Here is a 13,768-nt window from a genome sequence, read left to right on the forward strand (position 1 = left end):
TTATTTGGGTAAAAACTGAACTTAAAAGGATAAAGTCTCTTTCATTTCAAAAGAAAGAAAAAAAAAAGAAAAAAATGTGGTTTGAGGTAGTCTATGAAAGAAGATTTAAGTGTGTTTCTGAATTCAATATAAGCCTATGTTTAGATTTTAATTCAATAAACTTTAATGTCCTTTCTAAGCTTTCATTGTTTTATATATAGAAAATATAGGACCACAGAAATAAGAAATAAATCGCAATATTGATAATAAAATAAGTCTATTACAAAATATTAGAAATATAATAAGATATATCAAGATTAATTTTAAGGTCAAGCAGCTTAGCTTTCAATTACGTAATCAAATCTGATTTTATAATCTTAGATTCTGATATTGGACTTTAAGCCAGTTTGGATTATCATCTCTAATATTAAAGGGCCAGTATGCAAAATATTCATTATCAAAAACGTCTAAAAAAAATAGTTCTTAAGTCATGCAAATCATTTACAATCACATTTGTCCATAGACAATTTACGCAATGAAAAGCATCAAGTAGTGGACAAAAATAATGGATACTATTTGAAATAATACTTCATATTCAATCTGTCATTTTTCATTTACAATATCTATCATACCAGTAGGTCTGTCCCACCTCTTTGCAACTTGTCAGGATAAACTGATAAAATGAATTAGAAAATCAGCCAAATTCATCGCAAATAAATTATAGTTTTTATAGAAATAGACTAATAAAATATAAAGACAAATCCTAGAACGTAATCTGCACTTGCTGACTCTTATAAGCCCCAATAATACACTAAAAATATGATTTCATAAGTCTTACTGTAAGTTCTAGATTTGAAGCATATGATTCTATTCAGAGACGGCTTAATGTTTTCCAACAGAAAATTGTCATTTCATGCAAGTTCCATCAATTATCCAATACTATCCATGTCCTCATAAATACTCCTGAGTATCAGTTGATATGACACATAAAATAATGAAATAACAACTAGACCTTAGAAGGCTTCTAAGCAAATGTCAATAACAACAAAACATCACCTTATTCCAGTGGACAATTGCAACCAAGTGTAACAAAGAAATACAAATTAATACATCAATACTTACTGCACAATGCTTTATCATATACTCCGGGCAATATTTACTGGGAAAATGATCAATATCTCTACCGTTAGTCGATTATAACAGTGCTCGACATCATACGTTCACTGTGTATACTGTTGTCAAAGCTTTTCTCGTCTGCAATATATCACGGAGTTTCACGATTTAGATAACGGGAATTCTCGATATACCCCGGCACTGTTTGATTGGTTCAAAACCTATCTCGTATGAAATTCTTGATTTACCAGACATACGTCTAAAGCACATTGAAACATGTCTGGATAATTATGCCACGATACACATCTTTCTCGAAACAAACAACCCTATGGCGGCTTCCTGAGGACTTGAAAGGTAAATCTTTAAGCGTTTGAAAAGTTTTAGATCACAACCTTTTGACCGGTGTTAGGTCATTTAACTAACAATAGTCTCCAGCTAATAATGGCACGTGTAATTGACACATACTGTCATTTATCTGTAAATTGTTTGTATGTGAATAACTGAACCATTAGATAATGCTTTTGTCTGTTATCTTCTTATTCTTGAGTATTTAGTGTAAATTTCAATCCCCCTTGTTTTGTTGTAGCAATTTTATAAACAAACTTTAACAAAGAGAGCAGAAAATTTGATGATTAGCCAGTAAATTGATCTTTGCTAATCTGGAACATATTGTCCAAGTTTTATACAAGCCAACTCATAGAAATATGCATAGTTGGCTATGTAGGCCTACAATCTTTGTGCATTGAATTTTACCAAAAATATTTTTATATTCTTAGATATTATATATATTGCTGTTGTTTAAATCCTAGAATGATTTTACATTGATAGAAATAGAGGCATTTTAGTTAAAAATTTCTGGGAGGGAAGTGTGTTTCTATTCAATGCAGTCATTGTAAGTCTTATCAGTAAGACCTATAAGGACTAACTTTTCGGAAACTTATATTCTTATTCATATTCTTTATCAGACTTGCATGCAGAATGAATCAATTATCAATGATTTTCTGCATTCATAAATGAATACATAATACATTTTTCTTACCAATTATATTGTTGGAATCCATTACCAATTATATTGTTGACATCCATGTCCCTCAGACTAATCTAAGGTACTAATTATTTCAATTTTCCATATTTGAAATACAAACATTAATGCTTCAATTCCATCTAATTACAACAGAATAGCATTGAAAAACGTATTCACCAAGCAGGATGTTTTTGATAATATTGATTTATATGATTACAGTCCACACTGAGTGTCAGCAAGTTTACACTATAACATATTATTTAGATCATTATCAATTGGCCTTTTGACCAGATAGAGATTTCCTGATTTCTAATTTGAACCCCTTTAGGCTTTATGACCCCTGATTTGTGATGAAGGGTTTTGTTTTCAAATGAGATCAAGATCACCCATCATTGAGTTAATAAGATTTCATTAGATCATAGATATAAAGTTGAGATGTAGATCTGCATTAAAAAGATAATGGAGCTTTACAGATTAATGTTTTAAAGTGACACTGTTTTTAATTAGAAAATTAATGAAGGTGTTAATGAACTGTTAATTATGGCAAGTTTTAAAAGTGATCATGATAATTGGAGAATCCTTGTGGAAATAAGCATTTATTTCTTACTTCTTTAATAGTGAATGTATTTAGACTGCTGTCTATATATTAATATTAATACCAATAATTTTTTCAGAGTATAAAATTGTAGGTGGCATATATTAAAGGGATTAATCCTTTAGCGACATTTAGGGGTAGAGATCACATTAAAGAACGGAACACAATTTTATGGTATACTACTCCTTAGTTTTATTACACACGACGTATTTCCTCACTTCACCTGAAGATGACAATGTAGATTGTTGAAACGTCGTGTGTAATAAAACTTAGGAGTAGTATACCAAATTGTGTTCCGGTATTTAATTAAAGGGATTGTAAAAAGTTTTTTTCTTAAAAAAATTTCATGTATCGGAGACACTGCAGGATTGCAGGAAACACAGACATTGGCTTGACAATTAGAATGTTGCAAATTGAAGCTATCAGTGTCCCCCATACACATAAAAAATTTAGAAAACCTCTTTTACAATTCTTTAACAATATTTTTCAATTCAGAGACCAGATAAAGGTTATATGCCTTGAGTGTTTGTGTGTTTTTTTTTTTTGAATGAATAATTGAAAACAAATATACCTTTATTGAGCAGTTACCTTTATTCAAAGTAACTTTGATATTTAAAAAAACAACAATTTTTCAATAACTATGGCCAAATAAAATACTTTGTTTTTTAAAACAAACTAAAACTGGTTATAATAAAGGAATTATTCAAGTATGAAATTGCCCACAGCCTAAAGGGAAATAAACTTAAAAAAGGGGATAAGGGCTCTTGAATTTGAAAACATCAAATACTATTGTGATGTAATCAGAAATTAACTTTAAATTGATCTAGTCATTTTTATTTAATAATACATGGTACTATAATTTACTGTAAGATTCCGTCTTGACATAATTATAGGAAAGTAGACCCAGTTCAATCACAAAAACTCAAATTTTATGGCTGTTGTAAATTCTATAATTATAGACTGATTGAGCTCTTTTTTTATAATTCTTAGGTGACGGCATGAGACAGTGTGACATTACTGGTATTGATAATTTGTTTCACACTAGATAATGCAATTAGAACAATTTATTTGAGGATTTCAAAATTATCACTAACTATACAAACATACGAATGTTCTTTGAAGTGAGCGAGCACAAAGCGAATTTTAAAATTCATTGCAATCAGGCAAAAAAATAAACTCATGTACCCCGAGCATTACAAAATGATCGAAGCAAGTTTCACCTATCCATAACATTTTCAAAATGAATATCCTGCAATTCAACAAAGGGGTAATTTGGAAGTACATCCACATATTGTGATATAGATTATTGGACGAAAATTGACATCTTATCTTCAAAGTTTAAAGAGACAGGTGCGCCATTTTTTTTTACCCCTCATACCTTAGCTTAGAAATTTAGCCAGGAAATTTGTACCTTAGCCAATCGGTAGTGTTCAAGGCTCACCGTTAAAATTTGAGTCTTCAAATCAATATATGTCCAGAATTATCTGTGTTTGAATGTTAAAATGACGACTCATCAATTTAAGATACTCTGTGGTATATTGAAAAGACATATAGAAATAATGAGTAAAATTTTAAAGGAATTATACAATTTTCGTTCATTTCTAGTACTTCTGAATACTATTTACATATATTCAAGACCAAAAACAACCCCCTAAAATGGCGCATCTGTCCCTTTAAAAGAATTTTTATGACTGTATATCTGTAGATAACTAGTAATTTATTGTTGATAAATAGTCAACAGCTTACTGTCACCTTGACATTCACTAATGGAACTTCAACTTTCGATTATACTGCTCTTAGGATGATTATGATGGCAAGTTATATCTGTATTGCATGTTAATGTTATCATTTACACATTTCTTATGAATTATATATAATATTGAACAGATGGTGATGATTCAAGAGTTTTATATCAAAACATATGTTTAAAGATTGTATTTCAGTCAAAATTCATTTACTGCTCTACTAAAGTAGTATCAGGTACATATACTGGTAATTGTAGCAAACAGAGTCGTTGTGGGGCAGGGAGAACTGGAGAATGACTCTATTTGTCACAATTACCTTGAGTGGGTACAAATTGATGTATTGATATATATAGGGGTTCAATCAGGGTTTAAACGTTATCATCTGATCACAAGTTTGCGAGTCAAAATGACCCCTTTTGGGATCCAATATTTCCTATGATAAGCCAAAATTAAAATTTTATCATGACAATCTGCAAATCAAATCAAATATCTTTCGTGTTTATTTTTTCCTAATCAAGAAAATTGCGACCACTGTCTATAATCTTAATTAATGTCATTGGCAAGACTGATCTGAAGTATGAACTAGAACATTTTAAATTGCTTCTGAATATTTTTGAATTGCTAATAAAATTTTTCAATTGAAATTGAACCCTGATATGTATCCTGATGCTATTTATTCTATGTACATCAAGGTGCTTTTTAAAAATGATAGTCGCATGCTCAAGAAGGTCCCTATTAACATAATTGTGTGAAAATTTTAATCTGAATCTGCACAAAAAATATATATAAGATGTACAGTGTATATATTTTGAATAATGTATTTTGCAGACATCAAATGGTGAAATGACTCAGGAATTGCTGACAAGTATAACAGATATACTGGATTCAGCTCAACATCAGAAATTACAGCTGGCAGATTTATTAGATAATTTGAAGGAATTGAAACAACAGGTATATATAGATATAAATTATGTTTAAGGTTTATTAGTGCTGGCACCATATATTGGTGAATCAATGTATCATGATATTACAGGCCATGATACGCATATCATATCCCAATGTCTTGTATCTATACTTGACAATACCTCCCATCCAAATAAAAAAATTGCTGATTTTTTACGAGTTGGCGATTGGAATCGCAAATTTCGCAAGAAATTGACGGAAGGTTTTCATAAGATAATGGACGTTAACAACTCCTATTAACTATATTACCAAATATCACAGTTATAATGTAATAAATTAATATATATTGAAACTGTGAAGATAAAGTGTTAAAATTTGATCCCATTACCTCATATCATGATATATATGGTATCGTGACCTTTGTATCACAATACGTATTGTATCGTTGTATGATTGGCGATACAGCACTAATATTTATACTGCAAATTGAACATAGAAGCCTTTTCACAGCTGTTTTGAAAATCCAATGTGGGAATATTTTCAAATGCAATTAGTTAAATGAAATGCATCCAAAGCAGTTATTATAACTAAAAATTTCAGTCTGACATATTGATTGTCCCATTCGATATAATTCAAAATTTTTGTGAAAAAGGTACAAAAGTTGGTTTATTGGAGCACCGTTATGAATAATTATGAATTTTATGTATAAGTACTTGCATATAGAGATATTACCATTTTCCCTCTCAAAGTTGAAGTTGTCATTGAAATGTAAATATTAGTAGTGTAGCTCTTCAAAATGAATACAATTATTAGCATCACAATCTGTAACCTGTATAAAGAGTCTACTTTCCACCTCTTTCAAATGTACTTGTACTTCCTTAAAGGGTAATGTCTAACTTTGAGTTACATGTATAGGCATTGTTCAGTAGAATCAGTTTGTGATTTTTTGCATTTTATGCCCTACAAGGTACAATGTTACTGTAATGATGACTGCATATCAGAACATGACATGACATGGTATGGTTGACTATATTTCAAGCTGGTTTCTATATGACAATGTCACAGGTTTATGTCAAATAAGGTGCTGAATAACTTGCAACAGTTGAAAGCACTAGTGTGGTTGAATGGACTTCTCCTTTAGGTAGTTGTATTAAAGATGCCTGATGGATCAATCCTAACACTGTTTATCATATGGAATGATACAGTTTTTGATAGATCATGTGGGCTCTGTAAATCTAACTGTATTTTAATATTCAAGGGAATTCTGATCAACCATTAATTTAATACCTTTCTATATATGTCTGAGTCTCAAGAAAAGACAAGTTGTCTTTTAAACTTTCAAACGCAGATAATTCTGGACATACATGGATTTGAAGGCTCAAATTTCAATGGTGAGCTGTGAACGGCTTGGCTAAAAAATCCAGTTTCTGAGACTAAGATATGATTGGTCAAATGAATGGCAAACCTGTCCTTTAACTGGGCTGCTTGACTGCAATCAAACACTAGTTTATATTCAATTGTCTATATGTTATCATGCAGTAGAATAATCTGAGTTCTGTTATATAAATATGACATGTATTTTGTGTCATATATTATTGACAGAACATGAGGTATCCACTATTTTCCTATCCAGACATGACATAAGACCGGTACTAGTTGATAAAATACACACAATGTATTTACAAAGAGTCCCATCAAAATTCAATGATTATTGATTGTATATATGCCTTAAACAATACATTTAATGGAGTACTGGTAGTTCAATTAATATACTTGCAACAACGGTAGACTTTTAATGCTATCTTGAATTGAATGAAGCTAGCTATTGGCTCAGATCTGTTTCAAATCAGGGCAAAATCCTCTATTATTTATAGTTAGATTTTCGGGCATGTGCAATGTTAAAAACTGTTTGTAATCATATATGCATTGTGTTCATGCCACTGTCCAGATAAATAATTTCATTCTTCAACATATGTTTGTGGCATAAAGCTTGCAATATTTTGAGAACAACCTAGATTCAAAGGATCCTTTCTACTGGTTGGTTCTTGAACAAACCTCTTGACTTTGATCTTTTCGAGATTATCTGTACATACCAATTTACAGCATGGTCAACTGGAATAATGAGGAAAGATGACTTTCACAAGATTTTTACACGACTGACATTAGAACTCACGACCACCAATTGTTCTACATAACCATGACATCATGTAAAGATTCCATTGCCCTAAATGTCTGTGCTACAAACCAGGCAAAAAAAACTAAAAACATATTTTTTGATTGGCAATACAGCATCCTTACCTTATACATTTATGCAAATTTTGTTTCTTTTACACGTTTAGGTTCAAGAAAGTGCCAGAGAATCCAGAAGTAAACTTAATAAACATTTTGAAAGTTTAAAGAAGTATATCAATGAAGTATTAGATAAACAACTGTGTAAATTACTAGATGAAATAGACACAATTGAAAAGGAAGCAGTCACGCCATTAGCTCAATGTGAAGACGTCATAGAAAATGGAATTGAAAATGCCAAGACTATTTTGGAAGAAGGTAAATCCTTTTCTTGATAGTCACTGCATAGAGTTCAATTTCAGTTCTCTGTATTATATATTAGAATTTAATTGTAGGAGGACTATATGTCAAAATGTAATTCTTAAAAGTGTCATGGATAGTTAATAGGGTGATTCACACATGTGAATGAGTACTAAATCCCTCACTTTTTCTAGCTGAATAAATTTTCATAATTACACTTTATTTGAGGCATAATGCCTCGGGTTGGTTTGGTTATTAGGGTATTAACTGCTCATCCTACAAATATGAGGAAGTAGTCCTACCCAAAATTGTCAGCCAAGCTAATTACTGTACCTAATACCAAAAGCTTCCTGGAAAGATCAAAGAACATAATTAAACCCTTGTTGTCAATGACGCTTAAAAAAAAATCCAGTAAATTTGTAGGAAACTGAAAAATGATATTTAGGAGAGCTGAAAGCTTACTTAAAAGATCAAAGAAAATGACTCTTGTGGTTGATGATACTTCAAATCCCAAAGAGTCCAGAAAATTGGATATGAAACTGACAAAAAAGGTGTTAATGAGGGTCCAATATTCTGGCCTTAAGGGCTTAAAACATCAATAAACCATATTGACAGTTTTACAAGGTATTCAGGGCAATATGTGCCTGACTCATTGTCCTAATATGAATATTTATGACGTCTTGTTATTATGACTAAAGGCTATCACTTACACCTACCAATTCGAACTTGATATAGTTTATATACAAAAATAAAACACCAAGTTATCTGATAATAAAGGAAAAATAAATCACACGATAACGTGCAAACAGTAGGAAAAAAGTCGATACGATTAGAGTAAATGTAGCTACGTTTCGGGACTAATCCCTTTATCAAGCAAAAAAAAAGCATGAAAGGTGCTATCGCTATGAAGAACAACACTAAACTGCTTTTTTTACCTACTGTTTGCACGTTATCGTGTGATTCATTTTTCCTTTATAGTTTATATATGATTTTGAATTTGACGTTTTTTGATATATTGAGTCACCTTCGATACCCTCAATTTCCTGAATTATTTAAACTTGTTGATTCTCTGTAACTAAAATGCTAAGTTTTTCTGCTTCAAATCTGATTGAAATGCAAGTTTTAGAAGGTTTTGCTAAACTGAATCAATTGAAATTCGATGGATATTGATAAAGCTAAAATTACGGACCATAGATTTGCTTAGCACAACAAATCTGGCCCTACCCATTCACTGGACTCGATGTACAGATTATTGGATATGAGACGTTTAATGCCAGACATATAATGCCACTTTTTATGAGAGTTGCTCCGATCCACTCTAGCTCTTGAGAATTTTCACCATGACAAAAGCCAAATTTGGCCAAACTTTTGTTTCAATCCACAAAGAGTGACAAATTATGTCTGGCCCTAAACATGAAGAAATGACAGGTAGAACAGGATTAGCTTGGCTAAGATTTTTTACTCACATGGAAAAATGAAGCCTAGCTTATTTCTGTTATAAATGTATCTATTCTTTTTTGGTAGGAAACTTGATTTTACAAAATGATCCTGAAAAAAACTTAGATAAAATAACCAAGTTAAAAGAAAATCCACTTACCTCTTCATTGAATAGGTAAGACAGTTTTAGAACAGTTTAAAGATCCCTTGACAGTTGGATATTTAAAAAAAAAGGCTTATACTTCTATCCTGGCAAAATTTTCCTCCTTACACACTGCATGGTGTTACCTGTCATCTTTAACCCAAATAGGTGCAGAAAAGTAGTACATAAAACTCCATTTCATTTATAAAAATTTGTTGGTAGTGATCGTTAAAAAATATTGCTTCTTAAAACAGGTAATTGGATTAAATAAATACACGATAAAAAAAGTGTAGTTATATGCTTTGCTGTAGCTCGCCTTATATTCTTATACCTACATATGAGTTCTTAAATTTCAGTGTTCCAGAAATACCAGATCGTTCTGCTGTACCATGTATATCAGTAGAATTATTACCCAATATCAAATCACAGTTAACTGATATCATACATAGGGAGGGAAAAGTAATAGCTGGTGCTGCTGTACAGATAACAGACGTTATAGAAAGACCAGGCAGTCTTCTTGTGGAATGGAGCGAGGTAAGGGATACTATCAGCAAATTTTCTTTAACAGTGTCTGCTTTATGTATATTTGGTGATAGGGGTTGAAAGTTCACACTGGGAAGACTCTTGGGGGTCATGAATTTGGAATATTTCTGACCTTGAGGGGGATTAGAACCATAGCAACTTAACATTTAGCAGACGACAATCCAACTTGCTATCAACTGAGGTATTTGACTGCCAAAAAATGTTTAGAGGAGAGTATTTAGCGTTTATAACATAATTACCCCTTTCAAGGAGATTTTTGTACCGCAAGGATAGGTATAAGGTGGTGAAAGCAACACCAGGCCAACTTTTAAAAGGATAATACTGACTGGAGTAATGATAGTGATCATTTCTTTTCAGACTGATGAGGATGCAGATTTGAATGAATTTTGGTTGCAATCATCTTATGGGAATATCAAATCTAATGATGACATGAGAGGCACATTTGATACAGTTTACACCGGTCCTAACAGAGCTCATATTGTACGTCATCTACAAACTAACAAACCCTATTCTTTCCGTGTCTGTGGGAGATATGATAAGGACAGTCCATGGAGTGTTTGGAGTGTACCTTATACAGCCACTACAACCATACCTCATTATCGTAAGTCTCCTTTAATTAACCTTTTTGGGAACTTTTGCTCTCATTACTTGGCCTTAAGAGTACATTTTCATCACCTGGTGTCATAACTATACAACTGAATCCCTCTACAATCCAATAAATCTATACAACTAAGTAAAAATCCACTGATGAATATATACCCTTATGTTATGTCCATGTTTTTCATTCATTTTTCAGTCCATGGTCCTTCATCTTGACAATGTCAATCAATTACAAACTGTGTCTAATATCTTGACTGCAATAGCCACCTTTCTTGTATCACAGAAGTTTGTAAATGCAGTGATTTGATTGGATGGTATGTTACTGAATACAGCCAATTAAAGCCCTCAACAGAAATAATGTTGACAGTCTGTATGTTGAGGGCTCTGATTGGCTGTATTCGCTGGAGTACAATCAAATCAAATCACTGTATTTGGTTACATAAGAATTGCAGTCAAGGTATTGGATGCAGTTCATAATAGCTTGAAACTATGAAGCGGATAGTCCTTGAGTCTAATGTCTTAAGGCTGACGCTGAATATATAGGAGTCGAAAAAAAACCGCCAATGGCGGTTGCTCAATGACAGCCCTATGACCAAATCAGGAGTGATCCTGACATGCCTTGTTGGCAGGTGTGCGGGTGTTCCCAATAAATTGTCATAGGTAAAGGTCAACCAATAGAATTCCATGTACGTATCACAAGCTCTACAGAAAGTGGATCTAGGCAACAAAGTGGCGATAAATAGAAAAATTACGTCAAAAACTCAGTAAATGTGTGCTGGCCTTAAAATAATATTGTTGATATGTTTCAGAATGGACAAGTAATCAGGAAGGGTATTATTGTGGGTATGAAGAGAAGACAATAACAAGAACAGATAAAGGTTTAACAACAGTTATATATTCTAATATACCCAGTTATGCACCTGGGGATCAGATCTCATTTAAATGTTTAGAAACAGGAGAGAAATCATTCACTGATGGTATTGGTTTAGCTGGTAATAAAGAAGATATGGATAGTTTAGAAAGACAAGGTGCTATATTTGTCAATACAAATGGTAGGTATAGTCCATAATTAGGAATTAGGGGGTGGAAGCTGACACAGACAGACCCTCTGAAGCACTGGTAGTGGCATCACTTTTTTTTTGTGGGTTTGAATTGTAACTAGATATGAAAAAGTATAATTTACTCTAAAAGAATCAGTAAGTATATTGTTAGGTGGATACAATTACTGTTGAATCTGAATTCATAACTTTAGAGAAATTTAACACAGCTGACAACCAAGGAAAGCAGCTGTACGGGTATTAGAATATTTCTTGAAGGAGATTCAACCCAACAGAACGTAATTGCCAAACTCAATCTTCAATTCAAACTAACTGAGCAATTGTATGGCTGTTTTGGGTGGCTTTTTTTAAAAATAATATTTGGACCAAAATGAAAAATAAACCAAACCTGCATACCTAGTATTTTTGAATATAATGCACAGTTTTTAACTCAAAAATGGGTCGCTTACAGACGGGTTGCGCACTTTTCACAGTAAAATAAATTTTGATTTTTTTTTTCTTTCGGAAATACCGCATGTTGAACCTCAATCATTTATCGGTTCTTATGAATCGAGATTCATACGCGTGTGACCTTGTCAGCTTTGACTCATTGTCACGGGAAAAAAATAACAAATGATGGTTAATTTTAAAATGACTTTAAAGATTATAAATAGTAAAAATGAGGCCTGCATTAACGAAATATTGTACAAAATTTTCATGTTAGTCTAGATGAGGTGATATGTGGAACTTGCCTTGTTATCACTCACTATTTTGGTGTCTGCCCTCTCCAACCTCAAAGTTTTCGTCAACAAGGGGTGTGCATTATATACGGGTAAATGGATTTTTCCAGATTTTGATAGGGTAAGGAAGGTGTGCGCATTATACACACTTGCGCATTATATTTGGAAATATACAGTAATTTTATCAGTATCTGAGAAAACTAAAGTATTTTGACATAATTATAGGTAGTGTGTATGTAGATGGTAAAGAAATGAAGATGAAGCTACCACCATTACTAAAAGGTTCAGTAGTAACATTTCATACAGAACAACTATCTAACGGTAAACTACGTGTTGGTATTGAGGTCCAAGAGAAAGAAGTCACATTTGATTGGAAAATGAACCAAAACTCATTGCCTAATTCCCCTACTATTCCAAACATTAACATGCAACGCCAATTTTCAACCCAGAATTTCTATTTTGCCTGTAAATTTACACATGAAGACTGGAAAATATGTGTTGAATGATTAATTTTCATGAAAAAATTAGCTTAGTTTGTACTGGAAATTTAACAAAGCTGACCATGATCTGAGCCTAATTTAGTTAGATTCTGTTACAAAATTCACCCAATTAGTTTTATTATGCAACATTAGACATAAGTTAAGATAGCTGTTAGGTATTAAAGGGTGAAAACACAGGCACAGGTATTAGGTATTAATCACCTAGCAGACGACAATCCAATTCGCTACTGACTTAGCTATTCCACTTTACGGTGGCACTTGATTGGTGACTTCTGAACATGTTCCCTTTGTCTCTTTGGCCTCAATTGAACGGTACAGAACCAGATTATGTCAATTTTTCATTCTGTACCTTTCTCTGTCATTTTGTTCGTACCTACTATGTTCTTGGCACACTTGGAACACGTTCTGAAGTCTGTTCCAACTTTCCAAGAAACCAGAACATGCTGAACTCACCAATCAAGCCAACCTAAAGAGTTCACATCCAATTACAATAGGGTGATCATTTTTTTCGCTGATAAAAAAATTGCTTTTGGTGGAGGTGAAGTGATAAACCACAAATTATCAATCACATGACCATGACCTTTTATTCCATTTTGTCGTATTTAGAGACAAAAATTAGATTTGCTAACCAAGACAGACATATTAATTTATCAAATTTAATGATTTAGGACTACGGATGCATTCATCTAAATATTTGATATTATATCTATAGTATTAGATGTCTGTATTACTTCTCAGAAATAAAATTTGACACCGTATTCCTCTGCAATTCAAATAAATCTTATAGTGGAAGATCACCATTCTCACATGATATCATAAATTAAAGTGTTAATAACTAAATGTGTGACGGCTATTAACAGCTTGCCATGGCGACAATCTAA

General features: G+C 32.4%; 1 protein-coding gene across 1 annotated transcript; it reads left to right on the plus strand.

Moving 5' to 3' along the window:
* Nucleotides 1-1,424: 1,424 nt before the first annotated feature.
* LOTGIDRAFT_237190 (hypothetical protein) lies at nucleotides 1,425-12,950 on the plus strand. The gene is made up of 8 exons (XM_009069051.1): nucleotides 1,425-1,446; nucleotides 5,285-5,407; nucleotides 7,699-7,906; nucleotides 9,413-9,500; nucleotides 9,824-10,001; nucleotides 10,368-10,611; nucleotides 11,420-11,662; nucleotides 12,613-12,950. Exons 2-8 carry the CDS (start codon nucleotides 5,300-5,302, stop codon nucleotides 12,891-12,893), a joined length of 1,350 nt encoding a protein of 449 aa, XP_009067299.1. The 5' UTR covers nucleotides 1,425-1,446; nucleotides 5,285-5,299; the 3' UTR covers nucleotides 12,894-12,950.
* The last annotated feature ends 818 nt before the right edge of the window (nucleotides 12,951-13,768 follow it).

The sequence above is a fragment of the Lottia gigantea genome (assembly GCF_000327385.1).
Source record: "Lottia gigantea unplaced genomic scaffold LOTGIsca_98, whole genome shotgun sequence".
Taxonomy (NCBI): Eukaryota; Metazoa; Mollusca; class Gastropoda; family Lottiidae; genus Lottia; species Lottia gigantea.